Source organism: Scomber scombrus, chromosome 17 (genome assembly GCF_963691925.1).
Source record: "Scomber scombrus chromosome 17, fScoSco1.1, whole genome shotgun sequence".
Taxonomy (NCBI): Eukaryota; Metazoa; Chordata; class Actinopteri; order Scombriformes; family Scombridae; genus Scomber; species Scomber scombrus.
In genome coordinates, this window is record NC_084986.1 from 23304874 (window position 1) to 23330046 (window position 25173).

A 25173-nucleotide genomic window follows, 5' to 3' on the forward strand; every position below is an offset into this window, starting at 1 on the left:
CAAGGACACTTGTTGGACATTAACTCTCAGTTGAGATTTAAACAGCATACAGACTCCAGAGAGTATTGCCCCAAATACTTTTGCATAATCCCCAACAGGTGTTACAGAGATATTATATTTGGACAGAAATTCTTCATAAATTAAAAGAAGACCTTCCCTTTACTGATCAACCTGCACAATATTATTTTAAAACCAATATTCCAGAAAGTGGAGTCAGACTGATCTGTGTTCAAACATCCTGATCTATTACGTCTTCCTTCCTCACTGGGTTAAAGGACGCCACCTAGTGGTACAATCAGCCCCTCTGTGTTAAATACATGCAGGACCTGGTTTGGAATCTCGCAGCATCTAAACTAAATAAGGACTCCCAGCAGCAGGTCTGCTCCACCTCATCATCTCCACTCTGTGCGCACTGCTGTGTATCCCTACATACCTCTGCCTGCAGCCTACACACGGACACCAGGAGGGTCCGTGAGCCTGCCCTCCCTCCCCACCCCTATCTTCCTCATCCTCCTCCTTCTCCTCCTCCTCCTCTCCCGGTCCTCCTCGGAGCAGAATGCGCTGATCTCCGCTCAGCCTGTGGAAGCATGATTTCTGTCGTCTCCACTGTGGAGAGCGTTCCCAGAGGTACGGGCACCCCGGCGCCGAACCTTTACCAGCGGATCAGGAAGGTCTTAACCAGGTAAGAACAATGAAATGATAACGGCCGCTGATCCGAGCATCCTTTTACATTCACTCCACGCTCAGCCAGCAAGGCAGCAGCCGCTCAACACTGCGGACGGACACCGGAGCCCGTTTTCCTTTTGTTTCAGACACAACCTGTAACATCCAACCCATCATACAGTCTGCTGCTGCAGGGAGAGGGGTTGTGCAACAGATGTCAACATAACAACCATACACTATCTTCAGTAAATTTGCATGATTGTCACATCATGTGTGTGTTCAAGCGTCCAAGTGGTGGGGGCATTCCCGCAACCTATGGTACCGGAGCCTGGAGTGGTTGGGTACGTGGTGGCATAGGGGGGGTGGGGGTCTGCCATGGTGGGGTCATCAAGCCTGCACCGCTAATGTGCTGCACAATGGCTTCTGTCCCTGTCTATGTCTCTACTAGAACCTGACGTTATCCATCTCAGCTACACCTGCCTCACTCTCACTAGTCATTGCAACCTCCTTTTGTTTTCCCTCTGTCACGCAGAGAACACACACACGCACGCACACACACACACACACACACACACACACACACACACACACACACACACACACACACACACACACACACACACACAACTTGTCTCTTACGCTTTCTTGCCATCTGCTGTTCTTTCTGTTTGTCCTGTGGCTGTTGGATTGGCTTCAAGCTGAATTTGACAACAACAATCAGGCCCATGACAATGTGTGTGTGTGTATGTGTGTGCGTTGTGGTGCTATTGTTGCTCCCATGAAGCTTTTATTAAAGGTAGACAGACAGAATAAGGCAGGCTACATACCAGCGAGGAAGGCGACATGTTAGACCAATAAATAAAACACACACTAAATAAGTACACGTTCACAAAGAATAAAACTGATAGATAGGACCACCGTGTTGGATTAACGGTCAAAGTCACAATTAACCAAGCAGCAAAGGGGCTGTTCATGACCTCAAATAGACAGTCCAAAATTTCAGTAAAGCCAAAATACATTTTGCAGCACCCTTTAACCATTGATAATACAGATCAGTTGATAGGGGATATTTAAGGCTGATAGAGATATTAATCTGAGAGGGTTTACTGTACATGGGATCATGGTGCTGTGGGAAAAGGCAATGTGAATCTTGTGAATCCAATCTTTCATGGTCCACAAGGATCATTTCTCTGTATGTGGGACATGCATGTGTGTGGAAATAACAATAAAGTGGAACTTGAACTTGAATACCAGTTGATATCGGTTTCCTTTTTCATAGAGAATCCTTCATTTCGGTTAATAAAGAGTAGTTCAGAATTCTAAATGCTGATGATACTCAGTATGCCTCACTGATATCTTATAATGTATGATGGAATGCCACCTTCAGCTCAGTCTCTCTAAAACTGAACTCCTGGTGGTCCCAACCAAGTCAGGACAACGTTAGAAGAATGCAACCATTCACACATCGTCTTTATCTGCCCAATTCTAAAATCGTTCTGCCAACTCATTATAATCTCTATAATGAAAATATTCCAAATGAAACAGGTACTATAACCAAAATGTGTTGTTTTAGGTATGACACAATCTCACCATCTCTGACTTTAGAAATAGAAATGGTACTAGAATACTTAACTGGAGGAACTGGTTAAAACATACACCCCCTGAACTTATAGAAGCAGAAATTAAGAACTGAAATTTGAGATGGTAAAGTGAATGGTATGAGCCCCAAAGCTAAACAATATAGAGGATTTATCATTACAGAAGGCGGATAGAAGGATTCAGCTTTGGGAAGTAACAGCTGTAATCAATTCAATATTAGACATATGTAAAAATGATGATACCAGTATCAATCAAGTACCTTTAAAATGATACCGATACCAAGCCAGTCTATACAAATAGTCATATTTTCTAGCTCTGGGTGCAAAAAGGATTGATTACAGGTATCATTTGAAGAGAGACTTTTCGATACTACTTGGTATTGATTTATGTTGGTCAATACCTTAAGGGTTTCGAGTACTGGTACCCAGCCCTAGACATATCGGCTTAAATGCTTTTTAAATATAGATGGATAATCATGTTGTTTTGTTTGTTTGTATTACATATTACCATCTTCTCTCTGGTCTGCCATTACACTGATGAACCTGGGGAAAGCATGTCTTTATGTAGCCAGCGGACCGTGTAATGTAGAACCAGGAAAGACACAAGAAACACATACTGCTTATACACTGTATGCTGGAGCATCAAGAATTCCTTTTATTGTAACAAAGAAGCTGAAACAAGAAGGAAAAACAGGTCCAGCCCTCATATAGTGTGTTATATTGTTGTTAAAATGATTGTCATGAGTTCACGCATATGTGTCCATGTTAAACAAAGAGAGATATGTGTAGTGTAACAAGCTGAGTACTTCTGGAATAGTAGGGCTAATACTAACATGTTTTTGACCCATGTCGTCTGTCCTCTGCAGGGACCTGTTGGTAACCTTGGCCCTGGGTCAGGTCCTGTCCTTGTTAATCTGTGCAATCGGACTGACCAGCAAGTACCTGGCTGATGATTTCCATGCTTATACGCCGGTGTTCCAGAGCTTTCTCAACTACATCCTGCTCTTTCTGGTCTACACCACCACACTGGCAGTCAGGCAAGGTACAGTCAGAAATTCAGAGCTATGTGTGTGTGTGTGTGTGTGTGTGTGTGTGTGTGTGTGTGTGTGTGTGTGTGTGTGTGTGTGTGTGTGTGTGTGTGTGTGTGTTTTAGACTGATGACTCCTCTATTTTTGAGATGCAATACGGATATCAAAATATATAAAAGAGTAATTGGTTGAAATAAACCGTTATTGATTTTTTTTTTTTATTTTTTTTTTTTAAATCTCTCTTCTTTGCAATTAATTCATTATTGAAAAATGATTGTAAAAGTAACATCTGCAGGGCAGGCAAAAGGGGAAAGAGCAGTTTGTGTGAAGCCATGAGAAGAGAGCAGAAGAGGATGGACTCCTGCTGTTCTCCTTATATCAATTTAATATATATTTAATAATTTAATAGTTATTCTTTTCCATGCCAATGTATTATTGGCCAAAACAGATCAAATGGAGGACATCCTCCCTAACCACTCAACAACCAGAATATAATATTGATGTGTTCGTTCAATAACAGTTTCCAAACTTCATATTCAGTTTTCTACCACTGTATGCAGTAATGATGTTTCACACATTAGCATATTAGAAATTAAATTATAATGAGCAAATTGTGTATTACTTTTAAACACACCACTAAAAAAAAAAAAAACCCAATTTATTACAATACAAACAAAAAGTACTTTTTCCATCTTTGGAAATGAGTTCAATCCTTCACACTTCACAGTTCTTTTCAGTTCAAGTGTATGGTGTGTGAGTATTGTTGTCGTTCCATGGGTAGTGTGTATGTTGAGATCTCATATGCTTAACTGTCCAGGGGCTTGTACTATGAAGCGGGATTTGGGGTTAGCAAAGTAACTTCAGGTTTAATTTTGGGTCTTCGGTCCTATGATGATGGTTCACTTCTTAATAGGGAACATCACCGTGGTAACTCATATTAATACTTACATTCCCTGAGGCACCAGCTGAGGAGTTGCAGCCATTTTCAGCTCAAGCCTAATAATCAAGCCTAGACCTAAACTTAATTATAACTCATCTGAAAGCCTTGTTCTTAGTCTTTATCACCCAACCTGGAAATCTTTACAGCCAGTTCTATTCTATTTGTTATAGTGTACCATTCTCCTGGCATACTGTGAATTTTTATCCGACTTTTTAGAAACTTGGTCCTTAGTAGGGATACATTCAAAATTATAGTTGATATCTAGCTTTTGCCTGTATATCGTTGTACACACTTATTGCAAGTCGTTTTTGGAGAAAACCATCTACCAAAGTGATGTAATGTAGTGTCAAAATGAACACACTGATGCTCTGGTGTTTCCATTATCTTCTTTATGTGTCTTTCTGTCTCACCAGGTGAAGGAAACTTGTTGGCTATTCTGAAGCAGCGCTGGTGGAAATATATGATCCTGGGATTTATAGACATTGAGGCCAACTATCTGGTTCTGAAAGCCTACCAATACACTACCCTCTCCAGTGTACAGGTTAGTTTGTGTCTATGTGTGTGTGTGTGTGCACTTGTAGAGTTTTGTTGTGTTCTTTGCAATAGAAATCCTCAGGTTTCAGATTAATAAATGAAAGCGTATTAAAGGGGCATTCACTAACTTTACACATAAGTCACTTGGATATTTTACCAGCATTTGCTGCTAATTTTGTGCCCTTCTGCAAGTAAAGCAATGAATCTTTATATTACATTACATGACATTATGGCTGCATGTAGGTAGTGAGGCACTTATGTTTTTGGAATAAAGGAATTAGCTTCTATTCCTGGATCAGAATTGCTAGAAATCAATAGCACTGAAAATAGTCAGGGCCATAGAGATGATGTGGCAGCATCCCTCTAGGACAAACAGGCCCCCGCACAGAGCGCCTGCAGTGGCTGTTCACAAGACTGTCTGGCACAAGTACAGAAGGAGATGATATTGTTGTTCTGCAGACACACGCACGCACACACACACACACACACACACACACACACACACACACACACACACACACACACACACACACACACACACACACACACACACACACACACACACACACGCACAGACGGTCATTGGTTTTTACCAAACAAAAACACTGACACATTTCTAACATCACCCACTAGAAAACCACATTTTTTTAAAAACATCATCATTTCACACAGTCTAACTGATTAAAGCATCTCTTCATCATCCCTCACTGTGCACAGCATAAAGGTTGAAGTCTTCATCCTGTAGCAGGCTTGCTCCATCCTGAGGCGAGCCCTCAACGGTCCTTTTATTACCTGCTCAGAGGAAACACAATCCACAGCCTGGAAACGTTTCTCCCAGCTAAGCCAGATATGAAATTAATGAGTTTGGGCACACTTTTCTTCCTGGCTGGCCCAAACACAAATAGCTGAAAAGAAAAGACATCACATTATCCCTAAAACTATAGAGCCAAATCAGCACCAATAGTTTTCTTTATTTGAAAAAGAGATTTCAAACTGAAAGTCCAAGTTTTGATATTGAATTTTGTCAGATTTTTTCAAACTTTGTTCCAACTGAACAAATAAATGCGCTAGTCTCAGACTATGAACAACACAGACAAGCCACCATATGTTCAGGATCTGTATGTGCTTTTAGTGGAGATCAGTGAAAGGAGGCATGGCCAACTCACTCAGCCTTTGTTGGGAGGGTGGGATGCTATATTTGTAGATAGTTAATAGTTCTTGTCCCAATGAACCCACCCAGGGGGAAGAGAAAATTCCAGTGTGTGATCCCCTTTTGTCTGTATGAGTTTTCTATGTGTCTCTATCCCTCCCGTCAGTTGTTAGACTGTTTTGCCATCCCTGTGGTCCTGCTGCTCTCCTGGTTCTTTCTCTTGGTGAGGTACAAGGCTGTCCACGTGGTCGGGGCAGGACTATGTCTGTTGGGTATCGGCTGCATGGTGGGGGCTGACATCCTACTTGGCCGCCAGCAAGGCCTTGGTGAGCACACGCAACCACACACACACACACACACACACACACACACACACACACACACACACACACACACACACACACACACACACACACCTGAAAAACAAACAGCATTTCTGATCTCATGAGGAAACACAAGAAAGTGAGCAATGAATGAAACACATTTCAGTTCATACTGCATGCGCATGTGGATGTTGCCATGTAGTTTTTGCATTGTTGGACACACATAGAAGTATGTGTTTATTTCTTTCACTCTTTCTTTCTTGTTCTCTCTCATCTGTCCAGGAGAGCAGAAGCTGTTTGGGGATCTTTTGGTTCTGGGAGGAGCAACACTTTATGGGATCTCCAATGTCTCTGAGGAGTTCATAGTGAAAAACCTGAGCCGTGTGGAATTCCTTGGCATGATGGGCCTGTTTGGATCCTTTTTTAGTGGCATCCAGCTGTAAGTATGTGCAGTATTAAGTAAGACATAAAGATTGTATAATAAACAGTTACCACAACAGCATTTATACGGTTGAATATGATCATTTGTTGATGAAGGTTTGGTAAATGTGAGGTGAGAGGATCGAATCTACAGGTGAGTTGTTGTATTCCAAACCAAATCAGGTGGGGGCGTTGACTGCGCCAGGGTTGAGTCAAGGTGTGTGGGGGTGCGGGCGTGTTTATTTGTGCTCTAAAACATAACCAGCATGAAACAATAAGAAAATAAAATGGTATTGATCTGATTCACCGATCACTTTCTCTCTTTATTCACTCTGTAGCTCACTCAACCACAGCTGTTCTCTCTATCTCTATTTCTCACGCTGTTGCTCCCAGCTCTTCCTGTTTTTCTTGCCTTTTTTTAAAAAAAATGAGTTGCGAAACCAACAGCAAAGTATAACTTTACTTTTAACATTATCAAATGAATAGAAATGGCCTCTATTCCTTCTGGTAACATCTTTGTACTCTCTCATGGCAGGGTTTTACAGCTCCGATTAGTCTGATCGCCGGGTGTGATTGGTTGGGTTGACATTTACAGTCAAGACATTTACAGTCTTTTTAGCATTCAATTCCCTCTTTGTGTTTCCTCGGACAGTGTTTCCTTGTTCAGCTGCAGTGGAAGTAGAGTATCAAAAAGAGGGACTTTGGCACTAAAAGACTGTAATGTTGAGAGATATCTACTTGATTTGACTCATTTGGAGGACTGAAGCTTCATATTAGCTTCAGATAAACTTTTAAATACAATTCTGCACAGAATGAGGGGTAAAAGTTCCACACTGCAGGTTTAATGCTGATAATAACTTATTTAACTGTATATTTTAATAATTAAGTGAGATTCTTCCCACAAATCTGTGAAAGTACCACTATGACCACCTTGTGACTCTCCTGTTGGATCTATAAGCAAACATTAGTACTTGATTGAGAGACTAAATAAGTAGATTGATCAGAAAGAAATTCCACAGCAAAAAACAGCAAGAATGACTAGTACTATGCATGCAAGGAGTCTGGAATAGACCCTTGAAACCTGTGTTGGTGTTCTATTGCAGGGCCATAATGGAACACAAGGAGCTGTTGAGGGTACCCTGGGACTGGCAGATAGGTGAGACTGTACACCTAAGAACATACACACATCTACACATCATCAGTGGTTCAGTGGTTAGTACTGTTGCCTCATAGCAAGGAGGTCCTGGGCTCAAACCCTGGCTGTCCCAGGTCCTTTCTGTGTAGAGTTTGTATGTTCTTCCCTTGTTTGTGTAGGGTTCCAGCATGTTAATACTCCGGTCAATGCCAATGACCAAACCATTAGCAGAAGAACTGGACTTGGTCCAGTTGGGGGTCACATGCAGACCCCTGCGAGAATCAATGAAGTACTTCTTCTCTCAAAAAAGAAATCCCAGAAGAATTACTATCACTACTCTCTGATGAAACTAAGGTTGAACTGTATGAGAAGAACACGCAGCACTATGTATGATGTAAAAAGGCTACTGCATACCGATTTCAAATGGTTCCTTTACTTGTTCTTGCCACTGTACATACAAGTGATATGACCACAACATGTAATCTAGTTGTAATACAGAAGTTGTGTGTTTGCAGGTCTTCTATACATTGGGTTCAGTGCCTTTATGTTCGGCCTGTACAGCTTCAAGCCAATAGTAATGAAGAGGACAAGCGCCACCTCAGTCAACCTCTCTCTGCTCACGGCTGACCTGTACAGCCTCTTCTGTGGCCTATTGCTCTTTCACTACAAGGTAACATCACACTGCCAAGAGATGCTGATTGATGTGTTGGACCTGAGCACCATTGGGTGCTTGGGCCAAATTAATAGTAATTCCTTTCGGTTACAATAGCATCTTCCCATCAATTGGTGATTGGGCCCTAATAATTCCTTCAGATGCAACATGGCCTTTGCATCAATCGATAAAACTAAATTACTATAACTAAAACAGCCCGGAGCAGTTTGTAATACTCACAGACAGGATTTTACAATCTCTGAAATCCTCTGAAATAAATCCATACTTAGTAGTATCAAAACATCTCCCATCAAAAGATACCTGCAATCGATCCTTTTTGATCAGCCAATCAACACAAGCATTCTTTGATTTAATGCAACATGTGATTGGTCCACTGCCACAGCAGCTACAACCCGTCTGTGGTGGTGAAGTTGCAGTGAATTTGAGTTAGCGTGCTTAGCAGTTCAGCAGCCAAGATGCCACCTAAAAGTGTGGCTAGACTACACGCCTGTTAGACCTGATAAAATCAAGTGCACAAAATATGTAATGGGTATCAAATGAAGTACTTAAAGTCTGTGTAAAGCCAATTCATTGATTTACTTCTTAACACATTACACATGTTGGAAAGTGGTACAGAAAACATGTGAAAAGGCAGTACTGAATTGTAGAGATAGAGCCTTAAATTTACATTTGATAGATGCAAAAATTGCAGTAATTTTACACCTGTCAGTGCTGATGCAAAATGATTCATAAGTGACTAAAATGTCAATTCACTGCTCATGATAGAGAAAACTCATTTCAGGCAATTCAGTTGTTTATTGGCCCTGACTAGGCAATCAGACTTCAAAGCTTATTGTGCTCCAAGACCGTTTTTCTCCATTGATGTGTGTCTCTTCTGGTGATGAAACATATAATTCAGGGAAACTTATGTACCAGTCAAATGAATTCCTTGTGGTGTTCCTCTATGTTTTTGCCTTGGTCATACAGTGACCTATGGCAGGAGGTTGATTAAAAGTTTGACCATTCCTGTCATTGTGTTTATTGTTCCTGTCATGTGTCTTAAGATATTGTTTAAATAGTTAGAATGCCTCTGCCAAATAACATAGACTGGTGACCCAGAGAAGGTAATTTCACTAATGTGCCTTTGACAACATGACAGTAAAAAGTCATGACAGTAAAGTTTGTTTTGTCTCTGTGTTGCAGTTCTCAGGCCTCTATCTGTTGTCATTCTTTATCATTATCTTGGGCCTGGTCCTTTACTCCTCGTCATCTACCTACGTGGCCCAGGACCCACGGGTCTACAAGCAGTTCAGGAACACAGGTAGCCAGCCGGTCAATGACCCGCCCCAGCTAAGTCCTGGAGTCATAGAGCCTGCTGTCACCTACACCAGCCTGGGTCCTGAGCCAGGGGACGAGCCTCCTGTACGTGTAGCCTAAGATGATCTCCAGGAGAGTTTAGTCTGTCAGCCTGGTGGATCAGTCATTCAGCTGCAGCCTCCAGGTTCTGCCCACAGTAGTGTACAGAGAGAGAGTACTGGCTGTACCCAGTCTGCTGAACAGGGCAGCTGGGTGGTCACCCAGGTACGTCAAGGTTTTGATGTTATGGCCTGTATTGAGGGATGAAATCTCCACCCACTCAGTTACCAAGTTATGACAAATTCATGTACCCAAATATGTACCTGCTAACTGAATGACAAGAATGTAATTAAAAAGCAAATAACAAAGCAAGTGAAAATGTTGAGTCCACTGTGATCAAAGAGTAGACAGTAGTGACTGTAAATGATCATTCATGTATATAGAAGGTAATGTAACTGCTTTCTTTTTGTATCTGTCAAGAATATTTGTGCTCAATCCCTGTGTACATGCTGTATAATTGTGTTGATTTCTTCTGTACCTAGGGTTCTATTGATTATTCTGCCAAGTGCTTGATGGTTTTATCAATATTGTTTCCACATTTAATATCTGACCAGAATCTAACAGTGTTTCCAAATCCACCTGCTCTAATTGAACAACAGATTTAGTTTTCTGTTAAAGTAATATACACTGGAGGCATTTAGTACTTCGCAGAATTCATTTACCGACATGTATAGTATCATACAAGCCTACAGTAATGTGTTATGTATGGCGACAGGGTTGTAGCTACTGAGCTAAGTTAAGTCACGTCTTCTGTCTTTTTCTTGGGATAGTTTAGTAAAACTAACGTGTTGGATAATTTATAGGCAAGTTCCACTATGTTTACACTCAAAACAAATACATTTTACTTTTTTAGGCCGATGAAATAGAAATGACATAATAGAAATAAAATGAAAGAAATGAAATAAAGGACTGCCAAACAAAATGTCATTCTGACAGTGTGACGAAAGCTTTCAAAACAGCAAGTAGACCTTCATCTTGAGAAACTGAATTTACAGAAAATATATAAATAGACTGATGAGTTAAGGCATACTATTTAGGATTTTCCTAAAAAAACAAACAATTTATTGATTCATACAACAATAAGCCCTCTATATAATCAATTACTAGAAGTGTGTGGCGGTGTATGTATCTGCAGAGATCCTGCCCTTTGCCTGTATATTCCTATTTTCTTATTATTTTGCTGTGTTCAGGACATTTCTGGGCATCAACCTTTGGGTGTGAGCCCTTAGCTAATAACAGAGCACAAGGTGTGAGGTCGGGACTTGTAGCATAGCCACCAGGTTTCATCACTTTCTCTGTCTCTCTCCTCTCCTGTGCTCTGCTCTGCTTTCTGTCTCTGTGTCAAGGATGTGTAAAGAACTGCAGGTCGTGTATCTGCTCAACTGAGGGCGGGGCTGAGACACATACAGAGCAGAGAGGCCACAGCAGACAGGATGAAGCTCTGCATTCACACAAAATCTGGCACCTTTCATGCAGTGTTGTGTAGGTGTAGGTGTTTATTTCTGCTTCAGAATGTAACCACTGAGAAACAATCAGAAAATGCATTTCATTTATCTGATTTACTACTTTGTTCTCACCTGCACTGCTCACTCTCTCCAGTTCGCTCGACCACTGCTACTACTCTCTCTCTCTCTTTCTCTCTCTCTCTTTCTCTCTCTCTCGCTTACCCCTAGAGCTGGGTAAGATGGTTCAAAATTGACCAACAAATCCTGCACAGTACACCCTTGACTGTTAATAGAATGTGCAAAGTCCAGCAGGATTAACATGTGATAGAGACTTTATTTATAGTGTTGAGTTAAACTATTTAAGGGTGTGGGGGCTTCTACTTGAATTCTGTTATGGCCCTGTATTGTATGGGCCAAAATGTGTGGAAATTGGTCAAAATACAGTAAAGGATGGGTGCACACTACAAGACAGGATCTACAACCTGGTTTGTACCATTTGATCTTTCTATGGCGAGGAGAAAGTTATCCATGCTTTTATCAGTTCATTTCTTCTGTTAATCAAAAGTCAGTCTGGTATACACCCACCTGTGTCAAATCCCTGGAGACAAATGGAGACCCATCTTGCACAGGGTGTCATGCAATGGTGACATAGTCTATAGGTGCCTTCACAACCTAAATCAATGAATAAGTGGGTGGAACCCCTGTGGCCTCATTTATAACTGTTGAGTATGCACAAAACAGGACGTGAAAGACGCATAAATCACTTCTCACTAAAAACCTAGGAATTTATAAAATCAAAATTGACCGGAGAATGTGTGCACTTGTACAGAAACTGTCACCCAACATTTTGGAGATAGGCGAAATTGGTGACACAGATGGTGAGGCAATGAATTGAAGCCTCCATCCTATATATATGTGTCATAAACATTCAAGGCAGCAGTGTTACTTGTGATTGTAGTGAGTTATAACTATTCCATAAGCACCTTTCAATTTTAAAAGACTATTATTCCATATCAAAGCCATATCAAATCTTAACTAACAAGATTAACTTCATTAAATATTGAATGTAAAGTGCTCTCTCACCATCACACTCCTAACCTCCAGAGAGCACCAAACCACTGGTTTAGATGTCTATAACATGAGTCAAAATTAAAACCCAGGAAGTGCAAGCCTTCACAGAAAACGTTAACTCAGTGGACAGTAACATCAAATTAACATGAAAGGATGTCAGGAACAACAGCTTGGCCCTTTTAGATGGTGCTGCACACATTGCAGTTGACAGGAACCTCCACATTGGAGTACACAGGAAATCCACACACACAGACCAATGCTTACTTTTTGAATCTCCCCGCCAACTGGAGCATAAGGTAGGCTTTATCAGGACCCTGTACCACCCAGCTGATGATGAACCAACAAGAGAAGGAGCACAAACACTTGTAGGAAGCATGCATACTTTGCAGATCCAACAACTGGACCTTTGTGAAAACAGTCACATGATACAGGAACACCAATACTGTAGGTGGTGAAGAAAAGAAGAATAATCTGGACAATTTCGTCATTACTTGTCATGTACATGTCTGGAGTATATGAGAAACTCAGAAGGATTTTCAACAAATACAGCACCCTGTGTTTTTCAAACCCAGCAACACACTAAGACAGAAACTGGTCCACCTGAAAGATCACACACCCATAAGAAAAGCAATTTAGTGTATACAGTCTAATGCAGTGAGGAATGCACAGACTTGTATATCAGGGAAACTAATCACCAAGCAACACATTGGTCAACACAGGAGGGCCAACTCCACAGGTCAAGACTCAGTAGTTTACCTATACCTGAATGATAAGGGACGCTATTTTGAGGACAACATCGCGCATATTTTGGACAGGGAGGACAGATGATTTGAAAGAGGAGTGAAGCAAGTTATTTATGTCAAAGTAGAGAAACTATCTTTCAACAGAGAGAAAGGTCTGCAATCCCCACCTACAATGCTGTCCTTTCATTCCTTCCCAGGAGATTTAACAACCATTCACATTTGGCCTCATGTGAAACTCCATCGACTGTTGTGTACACTCTTCTTCAGGTGACTCGAACGGTTCTTAACAACTGTTGTCTCAAGAACCAGGACCACCAACGAACCAGTGATCAGTGACCAAGGACCTTGATAACGACCCCACAGAGGTGAAATACCAGGAACTCCCCACTAGTCATTGAAAACTGAAGAAGATCTTCGAATGAGAGGTGAAACATCTTCAAGTATCTTCAACAATGTCCAGTTGTGACCTGGATGACTGAGAATCTTCACTGATATACAGTAGATGCTTAACCAATACCAAGTGGTGAACTTCAGTGTCCCACTAGTCCATACCCTGACAGTGTGCAGCAATGCACCTCTTGGTATACTGCCATGTTTGAGCACTTGGTTTAATTTTAGGAATTGCTCTGCATTACCAGCTGCTGCAACCATCAACCTCTCAAACGTTATTATAATACTGCTGCATGTACAATCATTCATGGTTAATTGTGATAGTGGAAGGGGTGGGATATGAAGTTTGTCCATGTGCGCACATTCTCAAGTTGATTGTGATTTACAAAGGGAAACATGTTTGCATTCATGTGTGTGCACAGTGTCATAAATCTGATTATATTTTGGTGCACACCATTTTTGGCTTTTGTGTGTGTGTACACTTTTGGATCCTGCACACTCTTTTATGAATGAGGCCACAGGTTTGGCTTTTATTGCTTAGTGTGCATGCCAGCACAGGATACATGTAAGACTTTTGTACAGTACAGCAGTTGTGAAGCATAGGAGCATTGTTGTTTTATGTTTCTTCTGTTGTGTTGGAAGGCTTTGATTGACAGCAGAAACACCACAGGGTGTGGGACTGGACTAAAAATAAAGCTGTAATTGGTCTGGTTCTTCACTGTGTATAATTTCCTGCCCAGGTCATTTACAAAGGATTTTCATCATTTTCCTCTTTTTGTGTTATTTTGGATGTAGTGCACTGAATCACTGTAAACAATGTTGCTTACAATGTTATTGATTGTAAAAAATAAAGCATCTTTGTCAGAACTGACTGGGTTTGTGATCAGTGCACCAACTGTAATTATTGTGTCTGTTGTGTCTGCATAATAATATTTTTCAAATTTTTGAACATATACATAAATGAGGGGTAGAATTTCATTAAAATGGATCCCTATTCCTTCAGAAAGTAGCATCTGTCATGGACCTCAAATCACTGTATCAGGTATTCATTTTTCTGCTGTCAATACACAGTATTGTCCTTTGGGGGGCAGCAACATGCGTGTTTGCATCTTAACCTCCAAACCTTGTATTAGAGAGAGAGAAGAAGACAGAAGCTAGAACAGAAAGCATCATCCATCTTCTGGGAAACGCAGCCATCTCTGGTCTTAACAAGAAAAAATAAACATCAGCCATCATGGGAGCCGTTCTGGGGTTGTGCTCCATGGCAAGCTGGGTAAGTAATACACACCTTTATCTCGATAGCGAAGAAAGACAGTATCATTCATGTTGTTTATCGCTGCTTCGTTCTTATAAGTGCTGTCATGACTGCGCAGTTACACCAAACCGCAGGCCGTTGTTGTGTCGAAGTCTGTCCCCCCTCGAATAATATTCCTCCTATTAAAATTGTGTGTCTCATAGCACCACATGTTATGGTTACGGTTAGCTAGTTGGGGTTAAGGTTAAGCACCTCAGAAGACGACTGGTTGGGGTTATGGACAAGGGGGAACACATATCGACGGGGGAACAGACTTCGCCATAACATCGGACCTTTCCACAGCGGCGGAGCCATACACAAATAAATACGCTTTGTTTAGTCAAGGTACACAGGTTGTAATTAATTATTATTATTAATAATTGGCTCATACAACAACAGAAGGTTTCGTTGGGGCTAAACGACATATTGTTCTTTGTTAAAAAAACGCCGCAAACCTCAACCTAAATAAAGACAAACACGTCGAGGCTCGCTTCTGTTTTTGTTAAATGATGACCTAGTTTAACTAAAACTGCGTTATGGGTGTAGCATTTTGAAATGTATTTGATATGTTTGTGTGTAGTAAATATTGTAAACACGTTGTCATCGACCAGTGCAAGGTCTAGCTGTTGCAATACCGCCGCATGTCAACAACAGAGTCAGGTATCAGTCCGCCGCTGGCAGCAGTGCAGTCAGCAAGCTGTTTACTGCGACATGTGATGGTGCGTTCCAGTTCTACTCGGAAGTGGGAATTTCTGTGTTCTCATTAAATCAATCGTACACTCGTACACACACACACACACACACACACACCGCTGTCCAAATTCTATTCATGGACATGTTGCTATGCTGTTTGTATACGCAAAATGCGTTTTTATTAGCTGGTATTGCTATCAGTGGCTAACCTGGCTACAATTGGTGACTTTTACTGGACAATCTCGGGTATGACGTCATTCTCAGGTCGGACTTCCAGCTTCCGACGTTAATGGAATGCAGCAGGCAGTCAGAAACACACACACACACACACACACACACACACACACACACACACACACACACACACACACACACACACACACACACACACACACACACACACTGACGTCTGAACGTCCTATAAAGACGTCCTGGTATGCTTCCAAAATAGTTACAAACTGAAAGTAGAGCCGACGTCTAGGACATTACCTAGCAGTCAGCGTTTAGTCGACGTCAAAATACGTTCTATGTTTTCCAATAACAGAGTCAGATATATTTTCAAGTCAACATCAGTTATATCTAAAACTGTGTCAACTGCTGAATCATTCCTGCTGTGTTTATTAATGTGGATCTGTTCCACCAGCAGAGGCATGTCTCCCTAACTACTCCTGTTCAATCAGACCAGGCAATAACAAATCTGTCTGAATAGATTTGCCATGTGCGTTGACGAGCATAACGGTACGTTTCCACCACACCAGTATCTATGGACAGATAACAGGCACAGACTTTAGCAAACACTTCATGCTCTGAAGTTGGTAGGCAAACAAGCTGAGGTTTATCAATGTAATGTTAAATATTCCCCCCAAAAAATCAATGCTCTCCCAAGCTCAGCAGAGATGAAGCTTCATTCCAGCACTGCATCACATCTCAAGTTGCTTTAGTCCCAAGGCTGCTGACTTCATCCATAGTGGATGATGTGTTTTAGCTTTCCTGGCACACCCTCTTATGGACCTTACATTAAAGGTCCCATATCCCACAGCATTTGCAGTCTGTGGATTACATTGTTATAGTACACTTCTTTGCTTCTTACTCACAAAGCTTATATTGCACTTACCGTAACTAAAGAGTTTAGTAGTCACGACTCTCCACCGCTGTCTGTCTGTCTGTCTGTCTGTCTGTCTGTCTGTCTGTCTGTCTCTCTGCTGCTCACATGGAGGCTCAGCCCCACCCCTGCTGAGGAAGAGGAGAGAAGCAGTGAGACAGCGACTATAAATGACAGCAAAATAGAAGAGACTGTTTTGTTTGTTATATAACAAAATGTTTAAGTTTAATTTCAATTCAACGTCAGTCTCTGATGCAAATACTTGTTAAAATGTATCAGCTCGCTGTCCCCTACGCTGTTGTGTTAGCAGATGTGGTCGAGCAAGCTAGAGAGTGAATGAAAAGAGGGAGCGCTGGCAGAGAGAAAGCTGCTGAATCAGACCAATAAAAGGTTATTTTCTGATTGTTTCACAGTAGTTATGTTCAGCACAAATAAACACCCCCACACACCTCCACTCAAATCTGCAATGCTCCATGCACCGCCTGCTTTCGTATGAATACAGCATCAAGCCTTGGAATGCTGGCATGCTATTTAAAAGCATTATGTTGGCTTTGGTTGGTTCAGTGTAATAAAGCAAAGGCAGGATGGATCTTTACGGATATGATGCAGGATCTCTAAAAAGAGCCGTGTGGTTCACTTGGGCCAAACTGAGCCCTTCTTGTGTGTGTGCTAATCACACAGAGAGACAATAAACCAGGTTAAGTACTTGCAGTGACAACAACTGCACTCGTTATATTGCTGTAAGTGCAATAAAATCTACTGGAATAAAAAACAGAGAAGAGTAATTTAATTTAATCCACCCAAATGGTGGATAGACAACGGGCGGGACAACACAGACCAAACTATTTATTCTACAAATTAAAATGTGCTATATCGGGATAGGTATCTGTTATCTGGATATAAAATGACTTAAAACGTGATATGAGATTTTGGTCATGTTGCCTAGCCCTAGTAAGAATCAGAAGAAGTCAAATCAGTAGTGATGCACAGGTCAGGGTTTATAATACCTGCATCCACCTGACCACCTTTTCCTGTTGTTTATCCAAATAAAATCCTGTTGCATGTCAATATTGACTATAAGGATTATCTTGTTAAGGTGTATAACATATGTCTGGGTCACACTGGATGTTGGTTGGACCGTTTCAGAACATATAGCATATTAAGTTTTTAACCTGGACATATATAATGTATAAAGCTGCAGAATACACACTGCATACACTGTTTACTTTAGCACAATAGCTAAATAGGCCTGTTGATGATGGTAACAACATATTTCAGTGTAGCTAGAATGCCCAGGAATGACATCAAGCTGATGGCCAAGTAAAGTCCTGGACATTGGCACAACTTTTGTATTTTGTAACTGTTTTTTATAACAGGATGTCTTGATTTGGATGTTAATGTTTGCTGGACTTATTTTGCTTATGAGAACATAAAAAATGTAATTTCATTGACATTTCTCCTTTCAAACCATGTTAGACACAGGTCCAAAAATACACTAGAATTAGACTTGTCAAATCTAGATTATATTATTTTTTTGACAATTATTTGTTGTTATTGGTATAGTGGATTGTGATGTAGATTGGATGATCTGGATGGAGAAATCTGTGAAATCACCATTTTTCAGTTAAAATAGAAAAAGAAAAGGTATCACAAATGTGTTTGTTACCTAAGAAGCTTCATAAATAAGTGGACGTATTCTTAGTTTTGCTCTGTCTCCATCTCTATCTATTAATATGATTAGAAACATCATTTTAACACGTGTATGTTTGTGCAGGTCCCATGCCTGTGTGGCAGCGCCCCCTGCCTGCTGAGTCGCTGCTGTCCCAGTGGAAATAACTCCACCGTGACTCGTCTCATCTATGCTTTCTTCTTGTTGCTGGGAGTGGCCGTTGCCTGTATTATGTTGATGCCTGGCATGGAGGAGCAGCTGAAGAAGGTATCAGACATACACTGTATACATCACAGCTGAAACAATCAATCATTACTCAAGTGACTGAAAATGAATCAGCATCTGTTTTATATTTATTATTGATCCATTGTTCAAGTCAGTTTTAGGGTTGCACCGTTTGTGAATTTGTGGACCGATATGATACCAATCTTTAAAATAAGATAAGATAACTGACATATACAGATAACTAACTGCTTCAATATCCCTCCAGCCTGATATACAATTATCTACTTAATAAGAAGAATTTTCTGTACTTCCATAGCTACTGTTGCTACTACTGTCTGAGTCAGACCGATTGACTGCAAATAACCAGTCTCAGCAAGGGGAATATCGGCCGATACCAATATTTTGCCGATATATATCGGTGCATCCCTAGTCATTTTTCTTGCACAATTTCCAAAATGTAATTATTTATATTGTGTGTAATTAGTAACTGAATATCTATGTTTTGGACTGTTAGTCACACAAAACAAGAATTTTCAGTTTTTCTTGCCATTTTACAGATGAAGCACTTCATCATTTAAACAAGAAAATAATCAGATTTATTGATAATGAACAATTGTACATAAAACAGTGGGGTCAACTATAAAAGTCCAGACACAAAATAATTTAGGAAACACTAGATGATGTTTCATTCTGCTGTGACTTCTCTTGTATATTATTGATGTCCAGCAACTACTGGTGCAATGATTGTATTATGTTATTTTTATTGATCCTTTTTTCCCCCACTGAATATGTTGTTAGAAATATGACAACAACAAAAATGCCTCGTGACCAAGTGGGTAGCTCACTGTCTGAAATGTGCCTTAAACCTGCTTTCTTTCCAATGGCCAGCAGGGGGAGACTTCACTGGCTCCAAAAAGAAGTCAGTTTATATAGAAGTCTATGGGGGAATATGCACTGCTTCTCACTTGATGTATTACCTCCAGTAAACACTTTGCTAATGAGTTTATGATCCTGAGTCAAATCCTGTGTGTTTCTATAGATTCCAGGTTTCTGTGAAGGAGGGATGGGTACATCCATTCCTGGCGTGGAGGGTCATATTAACTGCGACGTGCTGGTCGGCTACAAGGCTGTGTACCGTGTTTGCTTTGGCATGGCCATGTTCTTCCTGCTCTTCTCTCTGCTCATGATCAAAGTCAAGAGCAGCCAGGACCCTCGTGCTGCACTGCACAATGGGTGAGTCAGCATCCATACATTCATACATCTATCCATACATATCCATACATTCAGACATATGATCAAATATATCTATCCATACATACAAACATACACATACAGTGTGGTCCACATATCACTTTTTCATTCAAATGTATGGGAATCAACTGTAATATAGAAACTGCTTAAAACCCCAGTTTCCTGCCCCTTTATGCATGTCCACATAAAAATTTGCAGCAAGCAGCAATTTGCACTGAAAAAGAGGAACCAGCTCAATAGGTCAAAGTTAAAGTCACAAGCAGCAACATGTAGGTTTCAGGCTTCACAAAGGTGACCAAAGTTACTTTAGTTTAAAAAGAAACTTGGCCTCACATTTCTAAGGAAGTACATGCACTGTTTATCATTGTTCTTAGGCCAGGTTTCATCAGGTTTGTACCCTGTGTGGTAGCCCCTGCTATCAGTTTATGAATGTGTGTGAATGGGTGAATGAGACCCAAGCTCTGAGTGGTCAAAAGACTAGAAAAGCACTATAAGTACAGTCCATCTACTGTTTACCACAGCCACAGAGGCTGTTATACAACTGATCTGAGTAGAACTAACCATGACCAGAAAACTGAGCTTTATATGTAGAGTCAGTGAGTGCCCCTTTAATACGCCCATGTTTTTAATCTTAAGTCTTAGAGGATTTAGTACAGTGCATTTACTATTTAATAACCTGGAACAAACTCAGTAGGATTTTACCTCTTTGAGGTTTTGAAATTGGCAACACCAGCATTTGTATTTGCAAATCCAACCTGCTGTTGACCTGTGCAACCTGCTCTCATGTCTTCATGTCTTCACAACAATACACCTGCTTTACTATATGGTTTACTGTAGTTACTGCCTTTCATTCAGTGGACACACAGAGGGAGTGGAGGGTCACTTCCACTGTGTAACAGTTGTTCTAGAGCTGCAATTAACAGTTCTTTTTCTTATAATGAGTATAAAATAATCTATCCATTATTTTTTCAGTGTGTTTTTTAGTCTATAAAATGTGTGAAAAAGGTCCGTCCATAGTAGCTCATTATGTTGGACCAACAGTCCAAAACTCAATACACTGGAGAAACTAAAGTGAGAAGATGTTTGGCATCTTTCTTTATGAATAACTGAAATGATTTATTGACAGTCAGGGTGATATAGTATAGTAAGAACTGTTGAGCTGTGTCAGGAACGTTCTAATACCAGCAATGTCTTTGTTTTGCAGGTTTTGGTTCTTCAAATTTGCTGCAGCTGTTGCCATCACTATTGGATCATTTTTCATCTCAGAGGGTCCCTTCACTACTGGTAACTGTCTAGTCTATTGTTGATTTTTCCTAAAACATCTTAAATGTAGTAGTGACCGGGTAATAACACGTTCCCTGTCACTGTTTTCCACAGTGTGGTTCTACATCGGCATGGCTGGTGCCTTCTGCTTCATTCTCATCCAGCTGGTTTTACTGATTGACTTTGCCCATTCCTGGAACGAGTCCTGGGTGGAGAAGATGGAGGAGGGCAACTCTCGCTGTTGGTATGCAGGTATGGTGACAATAAACACATGGATGAAAATTGACAATTTGATTTATGACAACTTTAAAAGAGCTTAGTGTTATTTATAGCACGTCAGCTCTCATGGAGATGTTTAAAGTAGAAAAATGGACTATTTCACCGTTTCATATGACAGCAGGCAGAGATGAGTCATCAGCAGCAAAACATTATCGAGTGTAGTTAAATAGAGTACTATAATATTTAAGTTAAATAAAGTACTGTTATAATTAAGTTAAAGTAGTGTTCAAACGTTAATTTAAATAAAGTACCTGAATCAAATCAAATGAAGAATAATCCATAAACAGCCAGTTTAATTGTATTTGTTCTATTTAGATCGGTCAGTCTGTCCTGTTATGTCACCAGCTATAATGAGCTTGTGTTGTGTGTCCACAGCTCTGCTGTCCGTCACCGCAATCAACTACCTGCTGTCACTGGTGTCACTGGTTCTGTTCTACGTCTACTACACCCACTCTGATGGTTGCACTGAGAACAAGGTCTTCATCAGCATCAACATGCTGCTCTGCGTCGGTGCTTCTGTCATGTCCATCCTGCCTCAGATCCAGGTTCATACCACTTACTATTGTTTAGTCAGGGATGTGTGTGAAACAGCTGGTGATGAGTCACATTCACTTTTTCACTTTTTACTATCTCTGTGGTGAATTCTGAAGAAGTAGGATGTTAAGCTTTGTATACATGTAGTTCACAACTATATTGAGCTGACATCACCATACAAGGGACATGTTAAGAACTGATGTTGTGCAGCTCTGCATTAGGGAGACTGACAGAAAACACACATCTGATGGTAACTTAATGATGTGCTTCTGCTTGTTTTTCTCTGTGTGAAGGAGTCTCAGCCCAGGTCTGGTCTGCTGCAGTCCTCCCTGGTCACTTTGTACACCATGTACCTGACCTGGTCTGCCATGACCAACGAGCCTGGTAAGATGTTTCACCTTGCCCTGTTGTACTGTGAACTTTCTCTTTCCCCGCAACCTTAACATACAACTGTCTGTGCTATCTACTAACCTCATCATATCACCCTCAAATCACTGCAAATCAACGTTTCCTCTTGTTTGTATCTCACAGATAGGAAATGCAACCCAAGCCTTCTGGGGATTATCGGGCTGAACAGCACCAGCGCTGCAGGTCAGGACCATGTGGTTCAGTGGTGGGATGCCCAGGGGATTGTGGGGTTGATCCTGTTCCTCATGTGTGTCCTTTACTCAAGGTGAGGAAGCCTTGTGCAGCAATCCAGCTGTTGATAACCAGCCTGCAGATGAATAATTAGTCTCTTAGTTGTTGTTTGACCTAGCGGTTAACATCACCATGTCTTCTCTTGTCTCTCTTTTCCTCTGTGGTCCATCAGTATTCGTAACTCATCCAACGCCCAGGTGAACAAGCTGACTCTGACCAGTGACGAGTCCGCTCTGATCGAGGACGGGCCGCAGAGCGATAGCTTTGAGGAGGAAGGCCGTCTGAACAGAGCTGTAGACAATGAGAAGGAAGGCGTCACCTACTCCTACTCTTTCTTTCACTTCATGCTGTTCTTGGCTTCACTTTACATCATGATGACACTCACCAACTGGTACAGGTAAGCCTCACACTGCAGAGGAGATACCACACACTGTCAACAAATCCCATTAAGTTGTTTTTAAAAGTTACTTAACAAGGAGGAGCTAGTGCATTTGTTGGGGACTATTTTTAGCAGTGGATTGATTCTATATTTGGTGTTCCAGTGGGTATTTCTGACAGCAGGGTGGTGTGTGTGGGATTAAATCAGTGTTGAGCGAGAGGACATACCTATTGGCTCTTTAATGTTTCAGTCATAGACAGTGACATTCTGTTCAGCGTAGGACTGGGCAATATGGCCTATAAATAATATTTTTAGGCTGTATATATATGTGTCTATGTTTCAAAATATTCTCTATAAAGTTAAGTTAAACAAAGTACTGTTATAATAGAGTTAAATAAAGTTGTGTTATAAAGAGTTAAAGTACTGTTGTAATAAAGTTAAATAAAGTACTGTTATAATAGAAATAAATTAAGTCGTTATAGTAGAATTACATTAATTATTGTTATGATAAAGTTAAATAAAGCACTGTAATAATAGTTAATAACTGTACTGCTACAATATAGTTAATTGCAGCACAGTTATAATAGAGATAAATAAAGTACTGTTATAATAGAGATAAATAAAGTACTGTTATAATAGAGATAAATAAAGGACTGTTATAATGTAGTGAAGTATAGTACTGTTATAATAGAGTGAAATAAAGTAGTTATATTAGAGTTAAATAAAGTTCTATTATAATATAGTGAAATATATTACTGCTATAATATAGTGAAGTATAGTACTGTTATAATAGAGTGAAATAAAGTACTATTCTAATGATGTTCTCTCTCTGCAGCCCTGACTCCAACTACGAGGCCATGACCAGCAAGTGGCCGTCCGTGTGGGTGAAGATCTCCTCCAGCTGGATCTGCATCGCCCTCTACGTGTGGACGCTGGCGGCTCCGCTGGTACTGATCAACAGAGACTTTGACTGAAAACACACACACACACACACACGCCCACACACACACACACACCTGTCCTGCCGTTCGTGCTCTGCATCACCCGTGTTTTTGTTTCAGCAAAATCAGTGAAAGTAGCTAACCCCCGGGGCTGTGCTCAGACTGGCTAGAACGTTCAGGTCGGGTTTAGTGTGGGCGGCTGCGGCTCCATCCTGGCAGGGAGGCCGATTCATGAAGAGTCTCTGAAACGTCTCCCAGCTCTGACTGCAGCCCAATCTAACCCTATAGTGTCGTTGTGAATGCTCTGCAGCCTGTCGTCGTAGTCCCCATGCTGTTGCCATTGTAAATATATCCTATGTATTCCAGTGATTGACTTTTCTTTCACTTAAAAACAGAGCTGCATGCTTTTTCCATTGAAACTTGATGTGACATTAACAGTAGCCGTACGTGAAGCTTTTTATGAGGAGGATTGTTTGGATCTGTGGGCAGCAACGGTTGAACTTGTTCTGTCTGTAGTATTACATAAAAAAATGTGCTTACGTGTAAAATAACTGAATTATGAATGAGCAGGACTCCAGCTGTGGCACAGAGAGATCACTATCCAGTTTAATAACTAGTACCATCACAGACAAGCAACAAGTGCTGTGTATTGTGTGTGTTTGTGTGTGTGTGGTATTCTAGTTATCTAGTGTTTATCTAGTGTTAAGCTAAGCTCTTACAAGCCTGTGCACTCGTCAGCTCATACACAACAAAGACATTCCTGTTTTTGTTGCTTCTGATTTGCTTTGAATTTTAAATTTTAAATGTAAAAAAAGAAGTGGATTGTTTTAACTTTTAGGTAAGTTATTTGTTTAGCATAAGCATGTAGTTTCTCACAGACTTCTCAAGTGTGTTTTTGGCTATATATTCCAGCTTTTATCCTGATATGATTTTTTTTCTTTGACATGTAAAAGTATGTCGTAACTCATTTCATAAAATTTAGAGAAAAGAAACCATGTCTGTTGTGTCTTGCTTCTTTTTAGCATAACATATCTACTTGATTTGACTCATTTGGACGGCTAAAGCTAAGTATTAGCTTCAGATAAACTTTCAAATACATTGTAAGTGCATTATGAAGGGATCTAATGGTCAGTATGAACAGTGTTAGGGAATTTTCCATAACTTGTGTCATTGATTAGGCTTCATATATTTAATGAAGGCTACAGTAAACACATTCTGTTGTGTCAACGTCAAGACTACTATCTCTCCACCCGAGACCAATTACCACTTAGAGAACCTGTGTTACATGAACAATGAAAGCAGTATCAAGTATCCAGGGTTGGGAAAGTTACTTTGGAAATGTAATAGGTTACAGATTATTAGTTACTCTATTTAAAATGTAATTAATGTAACTATT

General features: G+C 40.6%; 2 protein-coding genes across 2 annotated transcripts; both read left to right on the forward strand.

The window, feature by feature from the left end:
* The first annotated feature begins 565 nt into the window (after positions 1-565).
* On the forward strand, positions 566-10016 carry slc35f1 (solute carrier family 35 member F1). Its single transcript, XM_062437389.1, has 8 exons — positions 566-682; positions 3128-3303; positions 4643-4770; positions 6080-6239; positions 6519-6675; positions 7760-7812; positions 8307-8461; positions 9647-10016. Exons 1-8 carry the CDS (start codon positions 588-590, stop codon positions 9878-9880), a joined length of 1158 nt encoding a protein of 385 aa, XP_062293373.1. The 5' UTR covers positions 566-587; the 3' UTR covers positions 9881-10016.
* Positions 10017-14650: 4634 nt separating this feature from the next.
* serinc1 (serine incorporator 1) lies at positions 14651-24763 on the forward strand. The gene is made up of 10 exons (XM_062436787.1): positions 14651-14781; positions 18372-18533; positions 19531-19724; positions 20947-21026; positions 21120-21257; positions 21660-21829; positions 22112-22202; positions 22350-22491; positions 22630-22854; positions 23672-24763. The coding sequence occupies exons 1-10, from the start codon at positions 14743-14745 to the stop codon at positions 23808-23810; spliced, it is 1380 nt and encodes a 459-aa protein (XP_062292771.1). The 5' UTR covers positions 14651-14742; the 3' UTR covers positions 23811-24763.
* Positions 24764-25173: the final 410 nt, after the last annotated feature.